The 22,054-nt window shown below is 40.8% G+C and overlaps 2 protein-coding genes across 2 annotated transcripts; one reads left to right on the top strand and one right to left on the bottom strand.

Annotated features, from left to right (window-relative positions):
- The first annotated feature begins 1,120 nt into the window (after positions 1–1,120).
- On the top strand, positions 1,121–11,816 carry wdr13 (WD repeat domain 13). Its single transcript, XM_083894669.1, has 10 exons — positions 1,121–1,159; positions 2,879–2,964; positions 3,088–3,319; positions 3,699–3,808; positions 3,978–4,108; positions 4,189–4,496; positions 6,510–6,690; positions 7,662–7,803; positions 7,951–8,069; positions 10,463–11,816. The coding sequence occupies exons 2-10, from the start codon at positions 2,924–2,926 to the stop codon at positions 10,645–10,647; spliced, it is 1,449 nt and encodes a 482-aa protein (XP_083750795.1). The 5' UTR covers positions 1,121–1,159; positions 2,879–2,923; the 3' UTR covers positions 10,648–11,816.
- Positions 11,817–18,108: 6,292 nt separating this feature from the next.
- On the bottom strand, positions 18,109–19,810 carry LOC310931900 (putative G-protein coupled receptor 173). Its single transcript, XM_083895142.1, has one exon. It carries the CDS (start codon positions 19,668–19,670, stop codon positions 18,459–18,461), a length of 1,212 nt encoding a protein of 403 aa, XP_083751268.1. The 5' UTR covers positions 19,671–19,810; the 3' UTR covers positions 18,109–18,458.
- Between the last annotated feature and the right edge of the window lie 2,244 nt (positions 19,811–22,054).

Raw genomic sequence — 22,054 nt, 5'->3', positions numbered from 1 at the left:
AAATGTGACCATTTAAAAAAAAAAAAAAATGTGGCCCAAAATTTGACAAAAACGACATACTATACTATGTCGTCCAAAATGTGAAAAATTTTTGAAAAAAAAATTGGTCCAAAATTTTGTCGTCCAAAATCTGACCATTTTTTGGAAAAACATTTTTTTGTCCAAAACTTGACAAAAATGTCATACTATACTATGTCATCCAAAATCTGACAATTAAAAAAAAAAAAAAAAAATTTGGTACAAAATTTGACAAAAACGTCATCCTACACTATGTCGTCCAAAATGTGACCATTTTTTGAAAAAAAAAATTTGGTACAAAATTTCACACAAACGACAAACTATACTATGTCGTCCAAAATCTGACAATTTTTTGAAAAACATTTTTTTGGTCCAAAACTTAACAAAAACGTCATACTATACTATGTAGTACGTCATACTACACTATGTCTCCAAAATGTGACCATTTAAAAAAAAAAAAATTTTGGTACAAAATTTGACAAAAACGTCAAACTAAACTATGTCGTCCAAAATGTGAAAAATCTTTGAAAAATAAAATTGGTCCAAAATTTTATGTCGTCCAAAATCTGACCATTTTTTGGAAAAACATGTTTTTGTCCAAAACTTGACAAAAACGTCATACTATACTATGTAGTACGTCATACTACACTATGTCGTCCAAAATGTGACCATTTTTTGAAAAAACATGTTGGTCCAAAATTTGACAAAAACGACATACTATACTATGTCGTCCAAAGTCTGACAATTTTTTTGAAAAACTTTTTTTTTGTCCAAAACTTGACAAAAACGTCATATTATATTATGTAGTACGTCATACTACACTATGTCGTTTCTGACAGAAAAATACATTTGAATCAAAACATATCATGTAGACCATTGTAATTAAAGCTTATATGTAATGAAATGTTGAACTTATATTTTAATGTGATAACCTAATGTATTATTATTATTATTAATATAATGTAATTAATAATGAATATAATTATTATACAGTTTCAGAGCCCTGAATTAACGCTGTGGGTCATCATGTGGCTTCCTGTGGCCTCGCGCTCACTGGGGGCTGGCCCTGCTTTACGCCGAGTCACGTGACCTGACAGGGGGAGAAAAAAAAAGAAGCAGCGATGGAGAGAAGCTAAGGAAGGTGAGTCGCTTTTCACGCATTTTCTCCCCTTGTTTTCTATGTCACGTCGCCACAATGAAAACAGCGAACCGTGTGTAGAATGAACAGCGTATAGACGCCGTACGAGCACAAAAGAACGAGCAGGAAGTGGATTATGCGAGGACATCGCGAAGGATGTTGTGGCTAGCGTGCTAGTCGCTAACGTGCTAGCGTCAGGTAGCTTTAGCTGTCAGGGGAGAAACTCGAGTGATTTTTAGTGACGTTTTGCTTTTTTCTCATGACGCGACGACTGTTTGTTGTTTTTAATCACTGTTTTATTTGTCACCTTAATGAGTATCGTTAAAAAAAACGCGATTAAAATCACATTATCGTAGTGTTTTCCCCCCCGTGGTGCCATTTCATCCTGCATCATCACTGGAGTCAATGTTGTGATGATGGAGAGTGGGGAGACATCTCATTCATATGACTGTAGCATACATGCTGTTATTCTCATGTTAAGTAGAGGAGAGTAGAACACCTGCAGCTCAAGATACAGCACACAACATACAGTACACACACAGCACAGATCCATCATAACCCACACTGTTATTGTGCATTAGATTTAGCCATTGTCTTAACATCTTTGCTTACAACCACACTGTTGTTACTCTTAAAAGAACTTGAACTGTATTTTTTAAAATAATACTCTGCTCATATGGAAGTATCAGGCAAATAAATGGTTATAAACAGGCTTAATGTTGTGAAAATCAATGAAATTATCAAAGCTTAAGACGTTGTATTTAGTTAAAATGGGAGAACGACTATTTGGAATTGTTATTTCATTGGGATTATTTTGATTGAAATTGCGATTTCGGTGTGATTTGCAATATACGAGGGTATGGTAATGGTAATTGTTTGTTTTCTATCCAAGATTTTCAAGACCAGTCTGTAGTTCAGTCCCTTGAGGGTCTTCTTAGAAAATCATAGTAAGAACCGTTAGGGCTGAACAAAAAATATAAATGACTACAATTTTCAAATCGCAAGAGGCTCAATATTTATGTATTTATTTATTTTCATCTTTATTATGTTTTTCAGGCAGTGCAAGGCAGTGTTTATTAAATGGAAAGAGAAATGCCCAAAAGAAAAAAGGGAAGAATAAAGGAACGCAATATTTATTGTTCTGACCTAACCATGATATTCTACAAACAGAAGAAAACATCTTTGTTTTGCACAGATTTGCACATTTTAAATGAGAAACATTTAATCAAAATGACCATACCAAACTTTCATAATGCTTTTAAATGTCTTTACTTTTATATCATCACCATCTACCTCTGTCTGTTCCTGCCATAAAAGCCCTTCTAGGGACAAGTGTTACAAATTGGCATCTGCTAGAAACACTATTATTATAGTGCATACACTGGATATTGTTAGCAGCACTGTCTGTGTTATTGTATCTGTCTGTATTAAAATAAATAAAACAGAACCTCCATCAGGACAATAAAGTGACTTGCAATATGGAGATGCTGCTTCAGTGCAAAACTCTAGGCTGTGATATTTGTTTTATGAAGAGCAGCAAGACGCGGGAGACTGAGTCAGGCTCTCCGAGCTGTTGAATTAGGTCTAGGGTGAACGTTAAAATAACATTTATGGATCTAGTGGTTATAATGAATTGAAGTCAAAGTGTGCTATTAACTATAGCAGTGGATATTTGAACGAAGTAGCAACATGGTATATAATGAGCTCTGTGTATTTTGACAGGGATCTGCTCTGGCAGTGGCTTCAGTTTTACCCAGTGCTTGTGGAATGGCAGCAGTTTGGCAGCAGGTTTTGGCAGTGGACGCAAGGTAAGACCGAGTTAGCCACTAATCCTTTAAAATTATGAAAAAAAAAAGCCAATCGGACGTGTTATTGTTCATGGATCTCTTGTGACTTATTGTTTGTGGTGTGTCACTTCCTCTCCTCCCCAGGTACAATGCTTACCGCACGCCTACGTTTCCACAGTTCCGAACTCAGTACATCCGCCGACGCAGCCAGCTGCTCAGAGAGAACGCCAAGTGTGGCTTTGAGCCAGGACTGCGCAGGCAGTACCTGAGGCTGCGCAGTCAGCTGCTGGCCCTGCGCTACGGGCCCCTGTCTGAGCAGAGCAGCTTCAGGGCCAGCAGTGTGCGCAGCTCCCGCACCACACTGGACCGCATGGAGGTCAGATAAAAACAAACGGAAAGGCCAGTAAAAGTAGAAGAGAGAGTGTACAGCAGGGGGGGTGTACTAGCAGGGTACTCATTTGATAAAAGCATAGAAAGCCATTTGGATGGTCGGACGTTAGGATTCATCAATCAGCAGCATAGCCAACAGCACTCCTTGAATATTAAACTGAGCAGCTTGGTTGAAATGGCTGGCTTTCCCTGTGTATATATATATATATATATGTATATAAATGAGCAGTGTCCTTAAATTAAAATTGCATTGTAATTTTCATTATTGATGGTTATTTTATGATTATTTGTGGTCACAATTCTTGTCTTAACTTGCACTCACTCGTATGAGGTTCTCCCTCCCTCTCCTCTCCTGTCATGGGCAGGACTTTGAGGAGGACCCCCGCGCCCAAGGGGCTCGTGGTCACCGCCGGTCCGTCAGCAGAGGCTCCTACCAGCTACAGGCCCAGATGAACAGAGCTGTCTATGATGAGAGGTACAAGGAAACCTCCCTACGTCTATTATATTGCATCTGTATGCATTTTGTCAGGAAAATTCTTATTAGATAGACTAACTAATATATTTCCTTATTTTATTCTGAAGGCACAGAACAGTAGGTGTATTGTTTACATGCTTACATGGTGGTACTTTGTTCCTGGCTGCAGGCCTCCGGGCAGCTTGGTGCCCACCTCTGTGGCAGAGGCCAGTCGTGCCATGGCAGGAGACACAACTCTGAGTGAAAATTATGCTTTTGCTGGCATGCACCACATATTTGACCAACATGTAGACTCTGCTGGTGAGTAAGTTAAATGTACAATAAATCGAAATCATCAGTATCTTCTCCACACATATACGTCATTGCGCTCCTTCTTGTAGTTCCACGGCTTCAGTTCGCCAACGACGACAAGCACCTGCTGGCTTGCTGCTCGTTGGACGGCTCCCTGTCCATCATGACTTTGTCCCCGTCTCCTCCCAGCGTGAAGGTGACACTGAAGGGCCACGGAGGTCCTGTCACGGACTTTGCGTGGTCTCTGAGCAATGACATTATTGTGTCGACGTCGCTTGACGGGATGCTGCGCATCTGGAACACGGAGGACGGCCGTTGCATCCGAGAGGTCAGAGACCCGGAATCCAGCGAGCTGCTCTGCTGCACTTTCCAGCCGATGAATAACAATCTGACTGTGGTGAGTCTCGTTTGATACCTGTTTTTTTCTTGCGTCCTTGACTTAGTGACAGCAGAATTGGCAATATGTTTAATAGTTATAGCATTATGTTTATTTATCAGACTAAAATGGGAGTAAAAGCAGTAGTTAAAGCCTGTTATTACTGGGTTAGGGTTAGGGTTGTGACGTAAACCCTAACCCTAACCCGCAGGGTCTTCAAAAGTATTAAAATTTGAAAAATCAATTTTGGGAAATTTAAAGCCCTTAAAAAGTATTAAAAAGTCTTAATCGCAATTTCATGAGATATTCAATCTTGTCCAAAGTTTCCAGAGTTTGACTGCAAAAAGTATGCATGAATGTATTTATTTTCCTCCCAACGATATGCAGACATCGTACACGTTAGGTTACACGTCTTGCGACAGCGAACGCGATTTGTTCCTTTCCGGCTTATGAGTTCCTTTGTATGGTTGTGCTCTATAGATTTAATTGCAAACTAAGACTGTTTTCTAAGTTAAATATGTGTTGCTGATTACAGCTTGAAGTGGCGATAAGGTCTTAAAATAATTTGAGCAGGTCTTGATAAAGTCTTAAAAAGGTATTGAAATTAACGCCAGGATTCCTGCATTTACCCTGTAATACTTTTTGTGCCTTGCGGATCTTTTACTACACAGCCAGTACTGATGCACTTCAAATGTTTTCTTGATTTGCCGTGTAACTGATTGATAGACTGATTTTACGTCATGTACCATGTCAGCTTTGCTCTGGTTTTCTCTGGAGTGGAACAGTTTCGTTTGGTATTTGTTACGGTATGTATTTTTAAACTAACTGGCCTCCAACTCTTCCATTCTTTGGTACCAGATTAAAATGGTGCAGTACGGTCAGGGTGGAGCTATAACCTGCTCCACTCACAGCGGATCGGGCGACAAAAAACCGCCACCGTGTTGCAATCGGTGTAAATATCATTATTGTCTGTTGTGTTGCGTTAGCTGTTGTCGCCTAACTAAGTAAACGCACTGTTCTCCATCGAAACACAAGTCCGACCCAGAGCTTCACCATTCCAAATCGTACCGTACTGTACCAAACTGAACCCTACCATGATGGAAACACAGCACGTGTGTGAGAACATAACGAGATTTTGCAGAGACTCTCGGCTTAAAGGCACACGCACACACAAAAAAAACAATAAATATCAGAACACTTAAATAAGACAATTGTGCAAAATTTAAACTCAAGTAAAGTCGGCTTCAAGTCTTTGAAATGTGGGCGAAGACACGAACAAAAACACAAATACGAACATAAAAAGCAGAGAGCCTCGAGCCGCTGCATTCACACGCACCGTCATGAGAGGATATATATAAAAAAATAAATGGGAGAATAAATCTGTATTTTATTATCAACATTGCTGTTTTGTGTGTGCAGTATGATGTAAAAATGTTGTACACAGGCAAACCAAACCTCATCTCGCTATCCTTTCATCCCTCTCTAAAGGGCTTCATGCATATTTACACTCTGCTGCAGGTATTGATCGTTTTCCATCAAATATCAGCTTCTGTCGTCAAAAAACCCGAGCGGTAAATGTCTTCTAAATGAATTCTGCTCTTCAGTTTTGATTGAGGAGCAGCAGATATGTGAAGAGTAAGCAGCGTTGTAAATGACGGTGTCCATTTACGCTTCATTAAGTGAAACATGAGGGAGATGGAGATTTGTTTTTGTTTGACAGAACAATAAGGGATTTCAGCAGGAACACATTAATTTCTGTTGCACAGAGTTTTTAAATCAGGTTTGCACAGGCTTTTTGCTAACCTGCCGTTTGTCTCACCTGCCTTTGTAGACAATGATTAATGTTGGATTAAACTCTGCCTGTGCTGTTCTATGCGTGTATAAACGGTAACAGACGTCATATTTTGTATGTTTTCAGCACTCGAGTGTTACATTACATTACATTTCACCAAAAGAGAGTGTAATGTAATGTCATCTCAGTGCTGCCTTGTGGAAATAATGAAGGTTCCTCACTCCCAAGTTGTGTTTTTGCAGGTGGGAAACAGCAAGCATCACCTGCAGGTGGTGAACATCTCCACTGGGAAGAAGGTGAAGGGCGGCTCCAGTAAGCTCACGGGCCGCGTGCTGTCGCTCTCCTTTGACGCTCCGGGCAAGATCCTGTGGGCTGGTGATGACCGGGGAAGCATCTTCTCCTTCCTCTTTGATATGGCCACAGGTACGAGGGAGAAAATATAAGCAAATTCTGAATTATGACCTCAACCCACACACCTATGTTACACTACTGTTCAAAAGTTTGGGGTCACCAATGAAATTTGTTTGTGTTTTCCATTAAAAGTCACACTTTTATTCATCAAAAGAGTTGTAAAATGAATAGAAAGACATTGGCTAGATTATTATTATTATTATTTTATTCAAACTTTACTTTTACGTCACAATTAAAAGGTTACAACTACAATATGTGCACATTGCAGTTAGTCATTGGCTTTAAAAATGTTTGAAATGGTATCAAAAAGGGCATTAAAAATATTTAAATTAGATGAACTCTATGACAATACTATCATAGACGATTATATCGCACCACCTGAACCCACACCACATTTTTGCATGTTGAGGAGAAAGCTATTGTGGGTTAGCATATTGTTTAGGCTTGTTATCAGTCAGTTATACATGGCATAAACTGGTCCATCAGTATTCCCAAGCGCTGATAATGCTAATAATATCTTTAATAGTGCCCATTGTCCACAATAATGATATAACAGTGGTGTTTTTATGGTGATATTTAGCAAACATAGATATTGTGTTCTTGAAGGAGTAGCTTTTAATCACTACCTCTTGTAACGAAGCCAGGGGTTAGGGCATTTTTTTTTTACTCCGATCCCTGCATTATTCCTGTTATAAAACCTTAAAGGAATTGTTGAGATAAAATCCTTGTATTCCCCAGAATTGAATCTCCTCCGTAAGTTAATGGGCTCCTTCTTGGCTTTGACCCTGTCCTCCCGAAAATCGCTCTAGTAGTTTTTTCGCGTAATCCTGCTAATGCATAGAGAGGCTGATAAAAGGCACCAAAAACATGACCTACTTTGTGGATGTAATTATAAAGGAGGGGCTTTTTCCACTGAATGAGAGAGAAAAGGCTGTTGATGTGTCTCTGCCGGTCTCTGCTGTTTTCTGCCCGCCCTCCCACAGGGAAGCTGACCAAAGCCAAGCGCCTGGTGGTGAACGAAGGCAGCTCCATCTGCAGCATATCTGCTCGGTCCTGGATCAGCCGAGAGGCCAGAGACCCCTCCCTGCTGGTCAACGCCTGTGTCAATAAGCTGCTTCTGTACAGGTCAGTGTGTGAAGTCGCTGCTTATTAATAGGCATTTTTTCGGCCGTGGAGAGATTTACTTTTTAATTCCTCTAATGTGCCTGTGGAAGATGTGTGTACGCCGCCGTCTTGAATTTAATCTCGTACGCCACATTTTTTCCCTGGCAGGGTGGTGGACAACGAGGGCACACTGCAGCTAAAGAGAAGCTTCCCCATCCAACACGGTTCCCAGCTGGTTCACAGCATCTTCTGCCCCCTCATGTCTTTCAGACAGGGGGCTTGTGTGGGTAAGACTTTGCTCAGCGCTCCCGCTGTGGTACGTGAATAGAAAATTAGACCACAGTTCATTAATTGCCGGCTGCCCAGTGTGGCGAATAAAAAAAGGAAGAAAAAAAAAGCTTACTGCTGCTTTTGGATAAAAACTAAATTCAAAAAACCTCCCAGCAACAATAATTTCCTACCCCGTTTGAAGCATGTGTGTGTTTATCTAACAAAGTCACTTTTCATAGATGTAATAAATTCTACTGTTGACATTACTCCATCCCAGAGCTCCAAAATAACCTTAGCTTACATCTTACATTATATTAAAAAAAAGACATGGAAGTGATGAATGATAAACTCTACACTCATTTAAGAATATGTTCATAATATAAATCTTGTGTCTTGTGCACCATAGATAAAAATGAGTGATTTTACATAAACGTCACAGGGGAGTTATTAATCCAGAGCTCCGTTCATCAGTGAATTCAAATGTGTTATCTCATTACTTCTGTGTTTAGATGTTACACAAACTTATAAACAAGGCAGCAATGGACCAGAAAGATTAGGGAACATACACTACTGTTCAAAAGTTTGGGGTCACCTATACCATTTTTTTGTGTGTTTTCCATTAAAAGTCACACTTTAATTCATCAAAAGAGTTGCAAAAGGAATAGAAAATATAGTCAAGGCATTGACAAGATTAGAAATAATGATTTTTATTCAAAATAAGAACCAGCAAAACTGTTTTCAGCTGTGCTAACATCATTGCACAAGGGTTTTCAAGGGTTTTCTAATCATCCAATAGTCTTCTAACACCATTAGCAAACACAATGTACAATGGGCCTCTATACACATATGTACATATTCCATTAAAAAATCAGATATTTGCAGCTAGAATAGTCGTTTACCACATTAACAATGTATAGAGTGTATTTATGATTCATTTAATGTTATATTCATTGAAAAAAATGTGCTTTTCCTTCAAGAATGAGGACATTTTGAACGTTGGTGTACTACATAAACTAATACGGTCATATATTTCAGTAGGTCAGCCTTCTGTTCAATGGCTAAAATCTGTTTGTGGTTCTTTCCCTGCTGGCAGCCATGTTAGCGACCGTGTCCAGGCTGGTTCATAGAAACGGCAGCATACTCGTGTTGATAACGAGCCACTTGGAGGGAAAAAAAAACCTAAACTATCCCTTTAAAACCTACTGTCAGTGAAATATTGAGTGACACGTGAGTTAAATAGCTCTATATTCTTACAGTCTCTCAGTATTTCACAGCACTTTATTCATTCAGGAGCCAGAACTCCACAAACGGGTGGTCTTCTTTGCTTCATTGCTCTATGTGTCACCACTGTCACAATATAAAGACTGATGATGAATGTGAACACCTGGTTTCTTTATCCAGTTGTTCAAATTCCATGCTTAACACGAGTCGTGGAACGGTTTACTCTCTGAACTCATAAAAGGATATATATATATATATATATATATATATGTATATACATATTAATCTTAATCAGATTATTGCGTCCTATTGGGTCTTTGGCAGCAGTGAATTATGATTACTGCGCCGTGAATAATGTCTCATTCCAAATAAGGTCAGGTGTCAGATTACTGGTGTACGTCGTCTTTGTTTAGAGACGGTGAGATTTTCATTTTAATGCACAATTAAATGACTCTATCGAACCTTCGATCAGTCACCTTCACTCCTTTGAGTCAATAGAAAACGACTGTAATGAACTACTGTGTCATAACCACTGAGCAATATGGACGTCCACTGTACTTGTGTTTATAACTTGGCTACATCTGTGTTGTTGCACACTTAACTTTATATACTAGGTTATATACAGTTCACTTATTTAGGTTCAAATAACACTGTTGATACTCTGTATATATGTACTTATTTATTCGTTCTTGTATATTTGACACAGAATTCAGTATTTTTTTTTTTTGTATATAATCTTCATTTTTTAATATTTTTCTTGGAAAACGTAAATATTTTAATTGTTATTTATTTGGAAAATAACAAACTGAATTCACCATTTTATACCGAATCACTGGGCTTCTTCCCTGGAAAGTCATAAATTAATCAACAACATTCCGACCACTAAATCTCATTTTTCCTGTTCAGGAATAAAAGTAAGTAACTATATATTTTGACATCTTAATCATATTTTTTCCTGTTTTTTTTAACAATAGTACTTATATTTTAACATTAAAAATTCTACACACTGGTGTGTTAACCGTTACAGAGGAGTTACTGTTAAATGAGCTGTAGCAGCTGTAGCTTTGGGTGGTGGTCTGACACGTGTTAAGCTCTGAATCTTTGTTTTTTCTAGTTGTAATGAAAGCACAGTTCCCCTCCGTTGGGATCGACACAGCGTTCTCTGACTCTTCTTTACTCTCCGACACAGTGACGGGCAGCGAGGACGCCTGCGTCTACTTCTTCGACGTCGAGCGAAACACCAAGGCCATCGTGAACAAGCTGCAGGGTCACGGCGGACCGGTGCTGGACGTCAGCTTCAACTGTGACGAGAGTTTGCTGGCGTCGGCCGATTCCACCGGTATGGTTATCATCTGGCGGCGGGAGCAGAAGTGATGCTTCCACACACACACATTTAAAAAAAAAAAAAGGCCTGCTGCTGAATCCGTCCAATACGACTTTCACTGGAATGTAAGAGGCGTTAAATGTTTAATTTAATACTAAAGTGCAATCAGATAACATCACATGCTGTGTAGGTCAGGGGTTCTCAAAGTGTTGATACCTGAGGGCCAATTTAGGAACCCAACATTGGACTGAGGGCCACCAAAGGAAAAAACTTAAAATAAATCCCATTTGTAATAATTTTAATGACCAATTGCAGTTCTACAGTTAAGCGTTAACTAATATAAGCGTTAATATAATAACGCTTTATAATTTACTGGGTAATTACCCAGTATTTTGGCCATTGTTCTTACCTTCTAATTACAGGTTAATACCAAGTAACACATTTCTGTTACCATATATTTACTGGGTTAATAGCTAGTAATTGGGGGCTGTAGCTACCTGCTTATTACCAGCTTATAACCCAATAATACACTAAAATTCACCATATAGAAACCAGGTAAATACCCAGTATGTTTGTTTACACTTATTGGTCTGTATCCAGTAATGTCCAATAAACATTTAACAAGCTTAGTCGCTCCTGGATTAAAACTATCAACTGTAATTCACTGCGGGGCCGCCAGAAATGTTTCTGCGGGCCGACATTGGCCCCCGGGCCGCACTTTGAGAACCAATGGTGTAGGTGGTAGGGATTGTCTTAAAGAATGGCTGTGTGTGCGTGCGTGACATTGCTTTTAATTTAAAAAATAAGACGGAAACATTCTTTCTCCCATGCATGTGTCGTGGCTTCACCACCGACGAGAACACAACCTTCCTGAGAGAAAACAAACCCCCAACCGACGGACGCTCGCTCGGTCCCTCTGGCATAGATTCAGTTCACGGTTTATGTAACTGTTACTCAAGCAGTGTAATTAAAAAAACAAACAAACAAACAAAAAAAACGCCTTTATTTGCTCTCAGTTCTGCTGTTTTGCCTGTTTGCATATTTATCCACGTGCATGACATTCACGCCAGCGTCGGTCATAGGCAAATATACAAGTGTGGTTTTTAAAGTACGCGTTTGTACTTCATCTGTATGTGTGTGTGTGTGTGTGTATGTTTGTGTGTTCGGGTTATGCTGATTCATATGTTATTTAACACACATACGGAATAAACTAACGTAACCGTCAGTCGCCTCTGTGTCATTTCCTGTACGTTACGTGTGAAGAGCGCGGTGTAAGTGTTCAGTCGTGGGCAAAGGGAGAAGGAGAGTGTTAGTCATTGTGTGACTCCTCCCCCCCCCCCACTACAGCAGGTGTTAATAAATGTGTTGCATTTGACGGCGGCAAAATACATGATAGTGTGATGTAAGATGCGGTTTGTGTTTAATAAACATTGTGTGAGAGCTTCAGCGTAGTGATGAGGCTCAATGGTTGTTGGCAATTTCAGTAATCTGAGCTGATGTCAGACGGACTGACGTATTTATTTTGCACAATCGTTCGCCGACTTCTGATTTTTGTATCGAGCGTCGTCGTATTTCAATCCTAAACCTCTTGACTTTTAATGCACGGAGCCTCAAACTCAAAGTGAACTTCTAGCCTGTTCAGGAGGCGGCCGCTCGAGTGACAAAAACAAGTAACTGTTTAGTGATTAGAAATGAAAAATGATATCTTAATAATCCACCGTGATGTTGATGTCCCAAGGGTCGCAACTAGAGCTTAAACGATTAATCGATGAATCGATTATTAATCGATTACTAAATTCATCGGCAACTATTATGATAATCAATAATTGGTTTGAAGCTTTTTTCATGATTAAAACAAGATTTCTGATTGTTTTAGCTTCTTAAATGTGAATGTTTTCTTCGTTTCTTTGCTCAACATAACAAAGTAATCATTAAAACTGAATCATTTTGGTTTGTGGACAAAAAAAGACATTCAAGAACATCATAATTTCCAGCTTTGACAAACACTGATCAACGTTTTTTAACATTTTATGACATTTTATGGACCAACCGTTTCATCGATTAATCGAGAAAATAATCGACAGATTAATCGATTATGAAAATAATCGTTAGTTGCAGCTCTAGTCGCAACTGAATTAAGAAAAAATACTTTTATTTTTTGCTGCTCTCTAATCTAAGCAAATCTGTGTTTTGTATTTGTAATGATGCATCAGAATGGCAGCGCGGGATATTAGGATCAGGAGAACATGAGGGAATCTTGAGCCAAATGTTTTTAACGACATGGATAATTAATCCACAAATTCAGTTGAGTTTGGTTGCTGTCTTTGTCTGAAGCAGGACAGGACGGGTGCAACATGTAAACTCTCCCCGTCTCAGGACAAAACGGTGGGCGAGCATAAGTTTTCACAAATGAGTGAGACGCCCTTTGTTGTGGTGAATCGCGCCAAAGAGGTGGGAAGGAAACTAAAAATAAGCACTTTGAGACGGTTAGAGAGCGATCAGCGGCAAACACTGACACACACACACACAAAAGAAAATCATCTCTCATTCAAATTGAACATATAGGATTATTGTTGACGCAGAGAACAGACAATCACACAGTTGCTGGGCTTCAGTCGGGTCCTAATTAAAACTAAACAACATTTTCTTTCTTCCCGTCCGTTTCTTTTTTCCCTCGATTCTTCTTCGTTAATGTCAGAAGAATAATTATGTGCTAAGGTTTGCTGCACATGTGGAGGATTTGTTTCACCAGTCGCAAGGGAAATAGATTCAGTATAAGAAGTGTTTTATTTATTTATGCGCTTTATGTTTCTGATTCTGCAGAGGAGTTAACCCTCCGTGACATTTAAGATGCCTTCCATTACTTAAGAGTACATTATTGTTTTTTTTGTTTTTTTCAAAGACTGCAGTCCACATACAGTACTGGCTTAATTATGAATTTAAAATGGGCTTTGTTTTTCTGGTCCCTTGAGGAAATAATAAACCCACATTTCAGTTTGCACAAAAAAAATGTTATTTTCATGCCTTTACTGTCAGATTTTATGTGGAATTATTACATTCATATAAAGTTCATATATATAAGATGAGCACTTTACATTACAGTACAGTCACACCATAGTATAATAATAATAATAATTCTCATAACCAAGCTATTATGCGGATACTTCTTTGGAAATAACACATTACTGTAATATTATCCCTTTATTACCACACTGTTACACTGTTGACTACTGTACTGTAATGCTCAGTGTTTTACATCATTTTCTTAAAGCATTTTTTAACCAATGGATAGTTCAATTAATCAGGAATTAGGCGTATAATTTCTGTATCAAATAAAGTGGATGGATGACCTACAGCAGGGGTCTACAACCTGCGGCTCTAGAGCCACATGTGGCTCTTCAGCCACTCTGCAGTGGCTCCTTGTAGATTTCAAGGCGATCAAGGTGCCAAATAAAAGTGTTTTAATGTGTTGTGCATCACAGACAACGTCGATGTAAAAGGCAATATTAGTACACATTTGGATGTCCTGTCCATCTTTGGATCCACAGACCTTTGCATGAACAACATGCGATCCACATATTTGCTTAATTTATTTCAAAGTGGGTTCATTTGTGGCAAATAAATTAATTTGCCATGTTTTTGCTCCACTTTATAAGAGGTTGTGTATAAACTGAACATTTTGTAGTTCTTAAATTTGATAAATGAAAAAAATGATTGCTCTTTTATATAGTATATCTGTATAAAAACCTTTTGTGGGTTTTTTGTGGCTCCACGTGAATTTTATTTGGGTAGAGAGTTGACAAAAATAGCTCTTTTCATGCTAAAGGTTGCAGACCCCTGACCTACAGTATAAGATATGATTGGTAGTTAGTGAGTTAAAGGTGCAGTATGTAAAGTGTAAAGTGTCATGTTGGAGAAGCTGCATGTGCAGCCTGCAGTAACCATCAAAACACACACAAAGTTTGTCCTTTGTGGGCTACTGTAAAAAACATAGAAAAACAGTAATTCATACAATCAGGTGATTCTACACCAGTGGTCAGCAACTGGTGGCTCTTGGTACCAAAACTGTCCGTCCAGCATCAGTATCTGGTACCCGGCTGATGATTGAACAAATCAGTTCAGAGCTTTTATTCTGAAAAAAAAATATGAATTTATTGATATAGATTGTTTTGCTGTAATTGACAATGAACTAAAAACTAAGATATTTGAAAGATAAAAAAAAATAAAAACACTGCTGTTGTCATGGAGACGGCTACGTTCAGGGACTAAATGTCTATAAAATAACTATCATCGTGTGTTAGGCTCACAATAAATATTAACAGTACAGTGTTTGTCTACGTAACAAGCTGCTGATTAAAGACAACGTCCACATTATTGTTAAAGGCAGCAAACGTGGGTTTGTGTTTGTGACTGAAGACATTTCAAATACAATGTTTTGGCCCAATATTCAAGAGCTTCCAAAAAAATTGGCCCTCGACCACATTTACTTGTATATATGTATCTAGAATTCCCGCCAAATTAAAATAATTTCACCCAAATTTCATACACTGGACCTTTTAAAAACCTTGTGTTGTTTAGTTACGTTCTTGACTGTAATGACTGTTTTTGTTTGTGTGACACTGTGATTTAACAACTTCCATCTGTATTTTTCATTTGTTTGTTTGTTTGTTTTATTAGCACAAGAAAAAAATACATAATATTTAATGCGATACACAATAGATAAAAACAGGTGCAGGAGGAGGGATAAAGCATTTATAGCTTATACTAGGCCCCTCCTCCTCTATAGTAATCAAAAATGAATTATAATCGATAAGTAATATAGAAAAATAATACATAAAATGTAGTAACAATCAATAAGGATAATCTATTAATTAATAGACTAAATTAAGATAGAATATAAACTTATATATATAAGATTACTACAAGAGGCTACGATGACTTATGAGATGGGTTTTCAAGGCTTTTTTAATGGCCAGAAAAGAGGAAATTGTTTGTATATTTATCTGAAGACTGTTCCATATTGTGACACATTTATATTTGACGGACGACTGTGCTAATGATGTGCAGAAGAGAGGAATATGGAGTTGATTTCTTTGCCTGGTATAATAGTTATGTACAAGTGAATTAGGGTTTAGGAAATTATCAAATATATTGGGGAGATTGTTTGAAAGAAAGTTGAATGTGAATATACTCATTTGTAGTTTATTGATATCGTGGATATTGAGTATTTTTAAGTTTTAATGGTTAAATTAAATCATTAATGGTTAAATATTGGAAAAATAACCTACTTTGTTGGCTTTTAAGTCCATTTTTGGTCCCTGACAGTTCACACTGTCACATTATGTGTGTGTTCAGATTTGCCATGTTGCTTTTGGACAAAGAACAGAAAAATAATCATTTGGACTCTGGAGTGTTTTGTTATTCACTGCTTCCAGGAGATTACTTCTTGATTTCACGAGGCCTAGCGTCTAAAATAAGACCGAGGCGTTGGAAAAAAAATCACCTTCCCTGCACTCAGGGTTTCACACAGGATGTCATTTGCTGAAGTGTTCTCCAGGAACATGTCAACATGCAGACGGGTCACAAAACTCCCCCCCAAAAAAATGCATCAAAAGTAGAGTCTTTATTGATGAGTGGGCAAAAGAACCACCTCGGTTAAACTGTACACTTACAGGATATCGTCTCGCACAAAGAAAATTGCCAGACGTAAAAATGATGGACCTCGGCTTCACTGTTTCACTTCCGCGTCAACATTCTGTACAAGTTGTAAATCCCCGTTCACTGGAATCTATGAAATGCAGTGGAATGCATGCTATAACAGTATGCTGTGCAAGTGTCCACATTTAGAGAAAAAACTGACCGCACAAATATATCTATGCTTAAACATACTGTAAGTCGGACATTTTTCGTTTTACATGAGTCTTAATTTGGGGGGAGACAGCTCCGTGTAGTCTAAGCCGGGTTTTCCATACTGCCAAACCTCTCTCTCCGGAGTTTGTGTCCAGCTTTTACGACGGTTTACGCAATATAAAGAAGGGGCGTGGTAACATTCAATTTCCTTTCCGCGTTAAGTGCTACTTCATTTTTTCTTTTCTCATTTTTTTATACTTAAAAAAACAAACAAACAAAAAACATTCTCAAGATCATTTTGCAAATAAATGTTCATTTGCTAACAATTTTTTTTCTTTTTAAAAAAGTCTTAATTTTAGTGCTAGGCATGTTAACGCAGTAACGGCTGTTAACAGCGCTAACGGTGTCAACGCTAACGCACATTAATGCGTGGCTCGTTTCCATGGCGACAAGCAGAAAAAAGACGCGCGTGACGTTAAGTTTACGTGACTCCCAGTTGTTAAAATGAGTCGCTAAGCTTTAAAAACAGAGGCAAACATACGTCGTACACGGCTACGCCGGTTATTTGTAGCGTGATAAACAGACCGCTCCAGTTTGACTGTAGGCATGCTAACGGCGCTAAAGGAGCTAATGGAGCTAACGGTGCCTGGACTCCGGCAGGTAAACATGGCGTCACGCACGTCTTTTTTCCGGTCAGTCGTCATGGAAAATGCGTCACGCGTTAATGTGCGTTAACGTTGACGCCGTTAGCGCCGCTAACGCGCCCAGCACTACTTCATTTACATCAAGTCGTTAAAAACCTACTGTTTCCAATGTACAGACGTCGTTTTTCTAATTCCATATTTTATTTCCACATTTGTGTGCCTGTACATCACCATATATAATAAATATGTTGTAGGTTGTTTTTTTCCACGTATAGAAAGTCACTGAAAGGATTAATTTCCGTGTGACGACCGTTCAGTTTCAGTTTGGCAGGATTTTTTTAGACCACGAGACGGTGGCCGTTTTTTTTCCGTCACTGACTCAAATTTGTTCTGGAACCTATTTTGCCATCGTTATTCATCTCCGTCTTACTTTCCTTTTCACCCTCCCCTCACACACACACACACACACACACACACACACACACACACACACACACATACACACAAATGCTATATAAAAACACACAAGCAGGAATATACATCCCCGTACAGTCTATACAATATCAAATCAAGTCATATTTGAAAATAGTGTAATCTGCTTAACATGTATTGTTTACAAAGTAAAGGAAAAAACAGGCAAGTTTTTTTTTTTTTTTTTTTTTATGATACAAAGAAAAACCCGATCGGCCCTAAAATCAAGTCCAAAAAAAAAACCAAGCATGTTTGGGGCTTTTTAGGGTCACGACAGCTATTTAAATGTGTCCAAGGTTATTGGGTCCATTCAATGTTCCGCAGTCTCCACTGAAATAGATGAAAAGGGTCCAGAGTGATCTGTCAATCAAAAGCAGACCATTGATGTGTTCATTGATGTGTTTCAGAGTTAGTGTCATGTTTTTTTCCAATCACCGTTCACAGTTCACAGCACGTCCAAACCTCGCGTGAAATAATATTCCTCGGTTGGAAACATGTGGGGCGTGTCCCTCTGAAATAAGGCAACATCAATTTAAAATGGCGTCCGTCTCGCACTGGGCGGATGCGGTGATTGTTGGTGATCTCGCCTACCTAAGTATCGCACGGTACATCATCGGAAATACAAACCGCCAAACAGTTACCGGAGGGAGGGTTTAGGTTTTAGGGTTTTTCAGCCCCAGCTCAAAACCTTTGCACCCAAGACATTTATTCAAATATCAACATTCTTCATAAAGTAGCTCTGTGCCTGCATTTGTTTGGGCGAAAAACTTTTGTTGTGCAAAACAACAAAAACAGACACTTATACTGAAACCAAGGTGCATTAACGCCACTTTCTAATCGCCCCACGCGCTCCCTCAAACACCTGAAACATTCGCGTCAACTGAGCTGACGCGGTATCACATGATGCAGTAGGCCTCGTCCTGGGGCAGGTGTTGTTTAGTCCTCCAGTAGGTGGGCAGGTGAGCTCGCAGCACTTTCCTCAGGTCCTCGTTGAGCAGCAGACAGAAGATGGGGTTGACGCCGGCCTGGGCGAAGCTCATCCACACCGTGATGGACAGGTACCTGTGCGGGATGGTGCAGGACTTGACAAACACCCTCCAGAAACAGGCCACGATGTAGGGAGCCCAGAGGACCAAGAAGAGCAGGGTGATGGTGTAGAACATCCTGCCCAGCCTCCGCTCTGACCTCACCTCCTCCATCCCGAGCAGCCGCCGGTGTTGATTGTGTAAATTTTGCCTGATGCCCAACAGAGTGGGCGGCATCGGGCCACGGCCGAACCCTGCGATCCAGTTAGCGGCGGCTTGACCCGTGGCGCCGGGACCGTGGAAGGTCCAGTTCTGGCTGATGGCCGGCACCAGCTGGACGGGTTTCATCTTGCGGTGCCGATACTCGAAGAGCAGCAGCTTGGCGTAGAAACCGTGCGTGGCCAGGACCACCACGGCCAGCATGAGCATGAAGCCCAGGGTGTCGTTGGTCTTCAGGTAGCGGTGTTCGAAGATGCACTGGTCCTCGTCGCGGATGAACTTGTACGTCCCCACGTCGAAGACGGGCGGGAACGCCATGGCGACGGCCAGCGTCCACACCATGCAAATGATGGCGGCGCAGGTCCAGATGGTCATGCGCTTGGCGTAGAATCGGTGGTGGGCGATGGCGAGGTAGCGCGTGACGGCCACGCAGAAGAGCATGAAGGCGGCGTGAAAGCAGAACAGCACGGCCATGAACGCCACCACTTTACAGCTCAAGGCGCTGTAGGTCCAGGCCGAGCTGTTGTGGACGGAGACCAGCACGAAGGGGAAGCAGGCGGCCGAGCGGACCGCGTCCGCCAGGCACAAGTCCAGGAGGAAGAAGTAGGGAGCCTTGTGAAGCGTCCTGTCGCGCAGCACCAGCATGGACACCAGGAGGTTGCCTACGAGGCTGACGCAGATGATCAGACCCAAGAAGACCAGCTTAAAGTAGGCAGACATATCTGTGGCAGAGACGCCTCCACTGTTACTGCTGCTGCTGCTGCTGCTGCCGCCGCCGCCGCCGCCTCTTGCTAGTCCGCTCTGTGAAGCCAGCACAGCCAGCAAACTGCCAGGGCCGTCGATAGCAAAGCTCTGGTTAGCCATTCTTTTCTCGGCTCGACCCTGCGCGATCTCAACTGATCCACCTAGAGCCGCTGTCTCTCCTTCCTCCCTCTCGTCTTTTTACAAGGAGAGGCCGCGAGGATCTTTTCTACCTGACAGACTCATCTTTCCTCTTTGTCCACAAACACACCACCTGCGGACAGAAAGACACATTTTGAAGAAAAAACAAGATGTCTGACGAGCATTTTTTTTTTCTTTTCTTTTTTGTAGCTGGCCCCCGCCGAACGGAAGCCTCTATTCAAATTATTTTTAACGGCGTGGATGTAGAAGTGCTGTGTCGGGGGGGGGGCAACACGGAGGAAATCTCTGCCTTCCTTTTTCTCTGAGGCTGAGGATCAGATCAGCAGCTCTACAGCATGCCAGCTCCTTGGCTCTCTCAGTAATTACCTTGGCCGTTGCTAAGATACAACAGCTCACATACTTTGTGCAAGTGTGGGTGTTTGAGTGAATGCACGGGGGTGTACAGGGTTGGGGGGGGGGGGGGGGTTGGGGGGGGATGGAGGCAGACACAGTACAACCAATACTGGCTATGTCCAACAAACAGAGACGTGGTAAATGAGCATTTTAGGCGTCTGCTGCTGTCGTGTGTGAGGGTGTGAATCTGTACCATTCACCAGCACAAATGTGAGACTATAACAGCAGAGCAGCCATTTGTGGCTTTAACCGTAGACTGTTGTGTGTGAAATGTGGAGGGAGGCGAAATCATCAATGTGATTATATGGAGGATGAGGAGGATGGGGGGGGGGGGGGGTTACCTCGGAGCTGAGGCGAGGAAATAAAGGGGAAGAAAAAAAAAAACATGGAACGTTCTCTGATGAGGCTACACCTCTGACTCGTGAGGATGCAGAGTCTTCTGTGCTCGCCGTGAAATTTACAGGCACAAGGTGACGATAAAGCGTAGCTGTGGCTGTCTGGGTGGGCCTGGTCTATGTAGGCCATGGTTTGCAGGCTCATTTTTTTATATCAACACACACACACACACACACACACACACACACACACACACACACACACACACACACACACACACACACACACACACACACACACACACACACACACACACACACACACACACACACAAACAGCTCTGTGCCGCCTTTGCAAATGTGATATCTCCTGATTAGACGAGCAGGGCCTCAAACACACACACACACACACAAACAGGTGTCAAAATCACCTCTGCTGTGTGTTTTTGTGTCATTTGTGTGTCTGTGTGTGCATACACATGCGTGTGTGTGATAACCTACCTTTTATATCCTCATCTTTGTAGAGATGTTGTCTTCTCTCACCGATACAACAACAACAACAACCACAAAAAAAAAGAATGAACCCAATAATCATTTAAAAAAAAAAAAAAGGATCCAAGTCTCTTTGTGTGTCACTGTTTGTTAAAGCGAGAGAAAGACACACCATAATAAGAGCAGTGATAACGAGGCTTCATGCTCTTGCTTTGCTCTCGTGCCTCAAACAACACCTGTTATGCATGAAATCCATCACAGGGAATGGATCGAACCGAGCCACATAAAATAAACATAAGACGGAGGAGAGAGAGGCTGTGATGATGATGATGGAGGTGTAGATCTGGACAAAAGAGCCGAGATGAAGAAGCCACATTTAGGATGGAGGTATGAGGAGAGGAGGAGGAGAGGAGGAGAGGAGGAGGAGAGGAGGAATCCACCGCCACAGGGAGGGATGTTGCTCATTTAATCTGAATATCATCCGAGAAAACAGAGTCTGTGTTGCATCACGTCGAGGATGGTTTTTCCAGAGGGCGATGGAGAGAAGAGGAGGAAGAAGAAGAAGAAGAAGAAGGAAAAACACGCGCACACATGATCTCGTTCAGTTCATAAAATCCAAATGATGTCAGATTTTCGATGCTTATAATAACACCACCCACTAGAGAAAAAAAAACACACACACAGAGAAGAAGAAGAAGAAAAATCGCGCGTCCCCTTAAAAGAATCGCCTTGGCTTCATCATCATCATCATCATCCTCATCCTCATCCTCATCATGTAAACTGGCTCGTGGCAGCAGAACAATTAGTCCACACAGACAGAAGAAGCCTCTCCGCGTCTCTTTCTCTCATCTTTCGGGGCGATGATGTATTTTTTTTTTACCCGGAGCTGTGGAAATATGCGCTCATTGTTTTTCTGTCCAGCGACGACGCGGACAACCGTCCGCCAGAGAGAAACACGCCTCGGCGGCGACAAAACGCACGCATTATTCTTAATAATAACAATATTATTATTATTATTATTTTCTCTGCTAATCCACGGATGAGGGAGATCCACGCTGCAAACGCCGCCGCCGCCGCGAGGCCACGTTCACAGATAAATAAATAAATAAATAAACAAAAATAATA

This window comes from Microchirus variegatus, assembly GCF_963457635.1.
Source record: "Microchirus variegatus genome assembly, chromosome: 9".
Taxonomy (NCBI): Eukaryota; Metazoa; Chordata; class Actinopteri; order Pleuronectiformes; family Soleidae; genus Microchirus; species Microchirus variegatus.
This window is presented reverse-complemented; position numbering and strand designations above follow the sequence as displayed.

Coding starts and splice junctions, on each gene's coding strand:
- wdr13 (XM_083894669.1), top strand. CDS start 2,924: ATGGCAGCAGTTTGGCAGCAGGTTTTGGCAGTGGACGCAAG. Junction 2,965..3,087: donor GTTTTGGCAGTGGACGCAAG/GTAAGACCGAGT, acceptor TCTCCTCCCCAG/GTACAATGCTTACCGCACGC. Junction 6,691..7,661: donor CCTCTTTGATATGGCCACAG/GTACGAGGGAGA, acceptor GCCCTCCCACAG/GGAAGCTGACCAAAGCCAAG.
- LOC310931900 (XM_083895142.1), bottom strand. CDS start 19,670: ATGGCTAACCAGAGCTTTGCTATCGACGGCCCTGGCAGTTTGCTGGCT.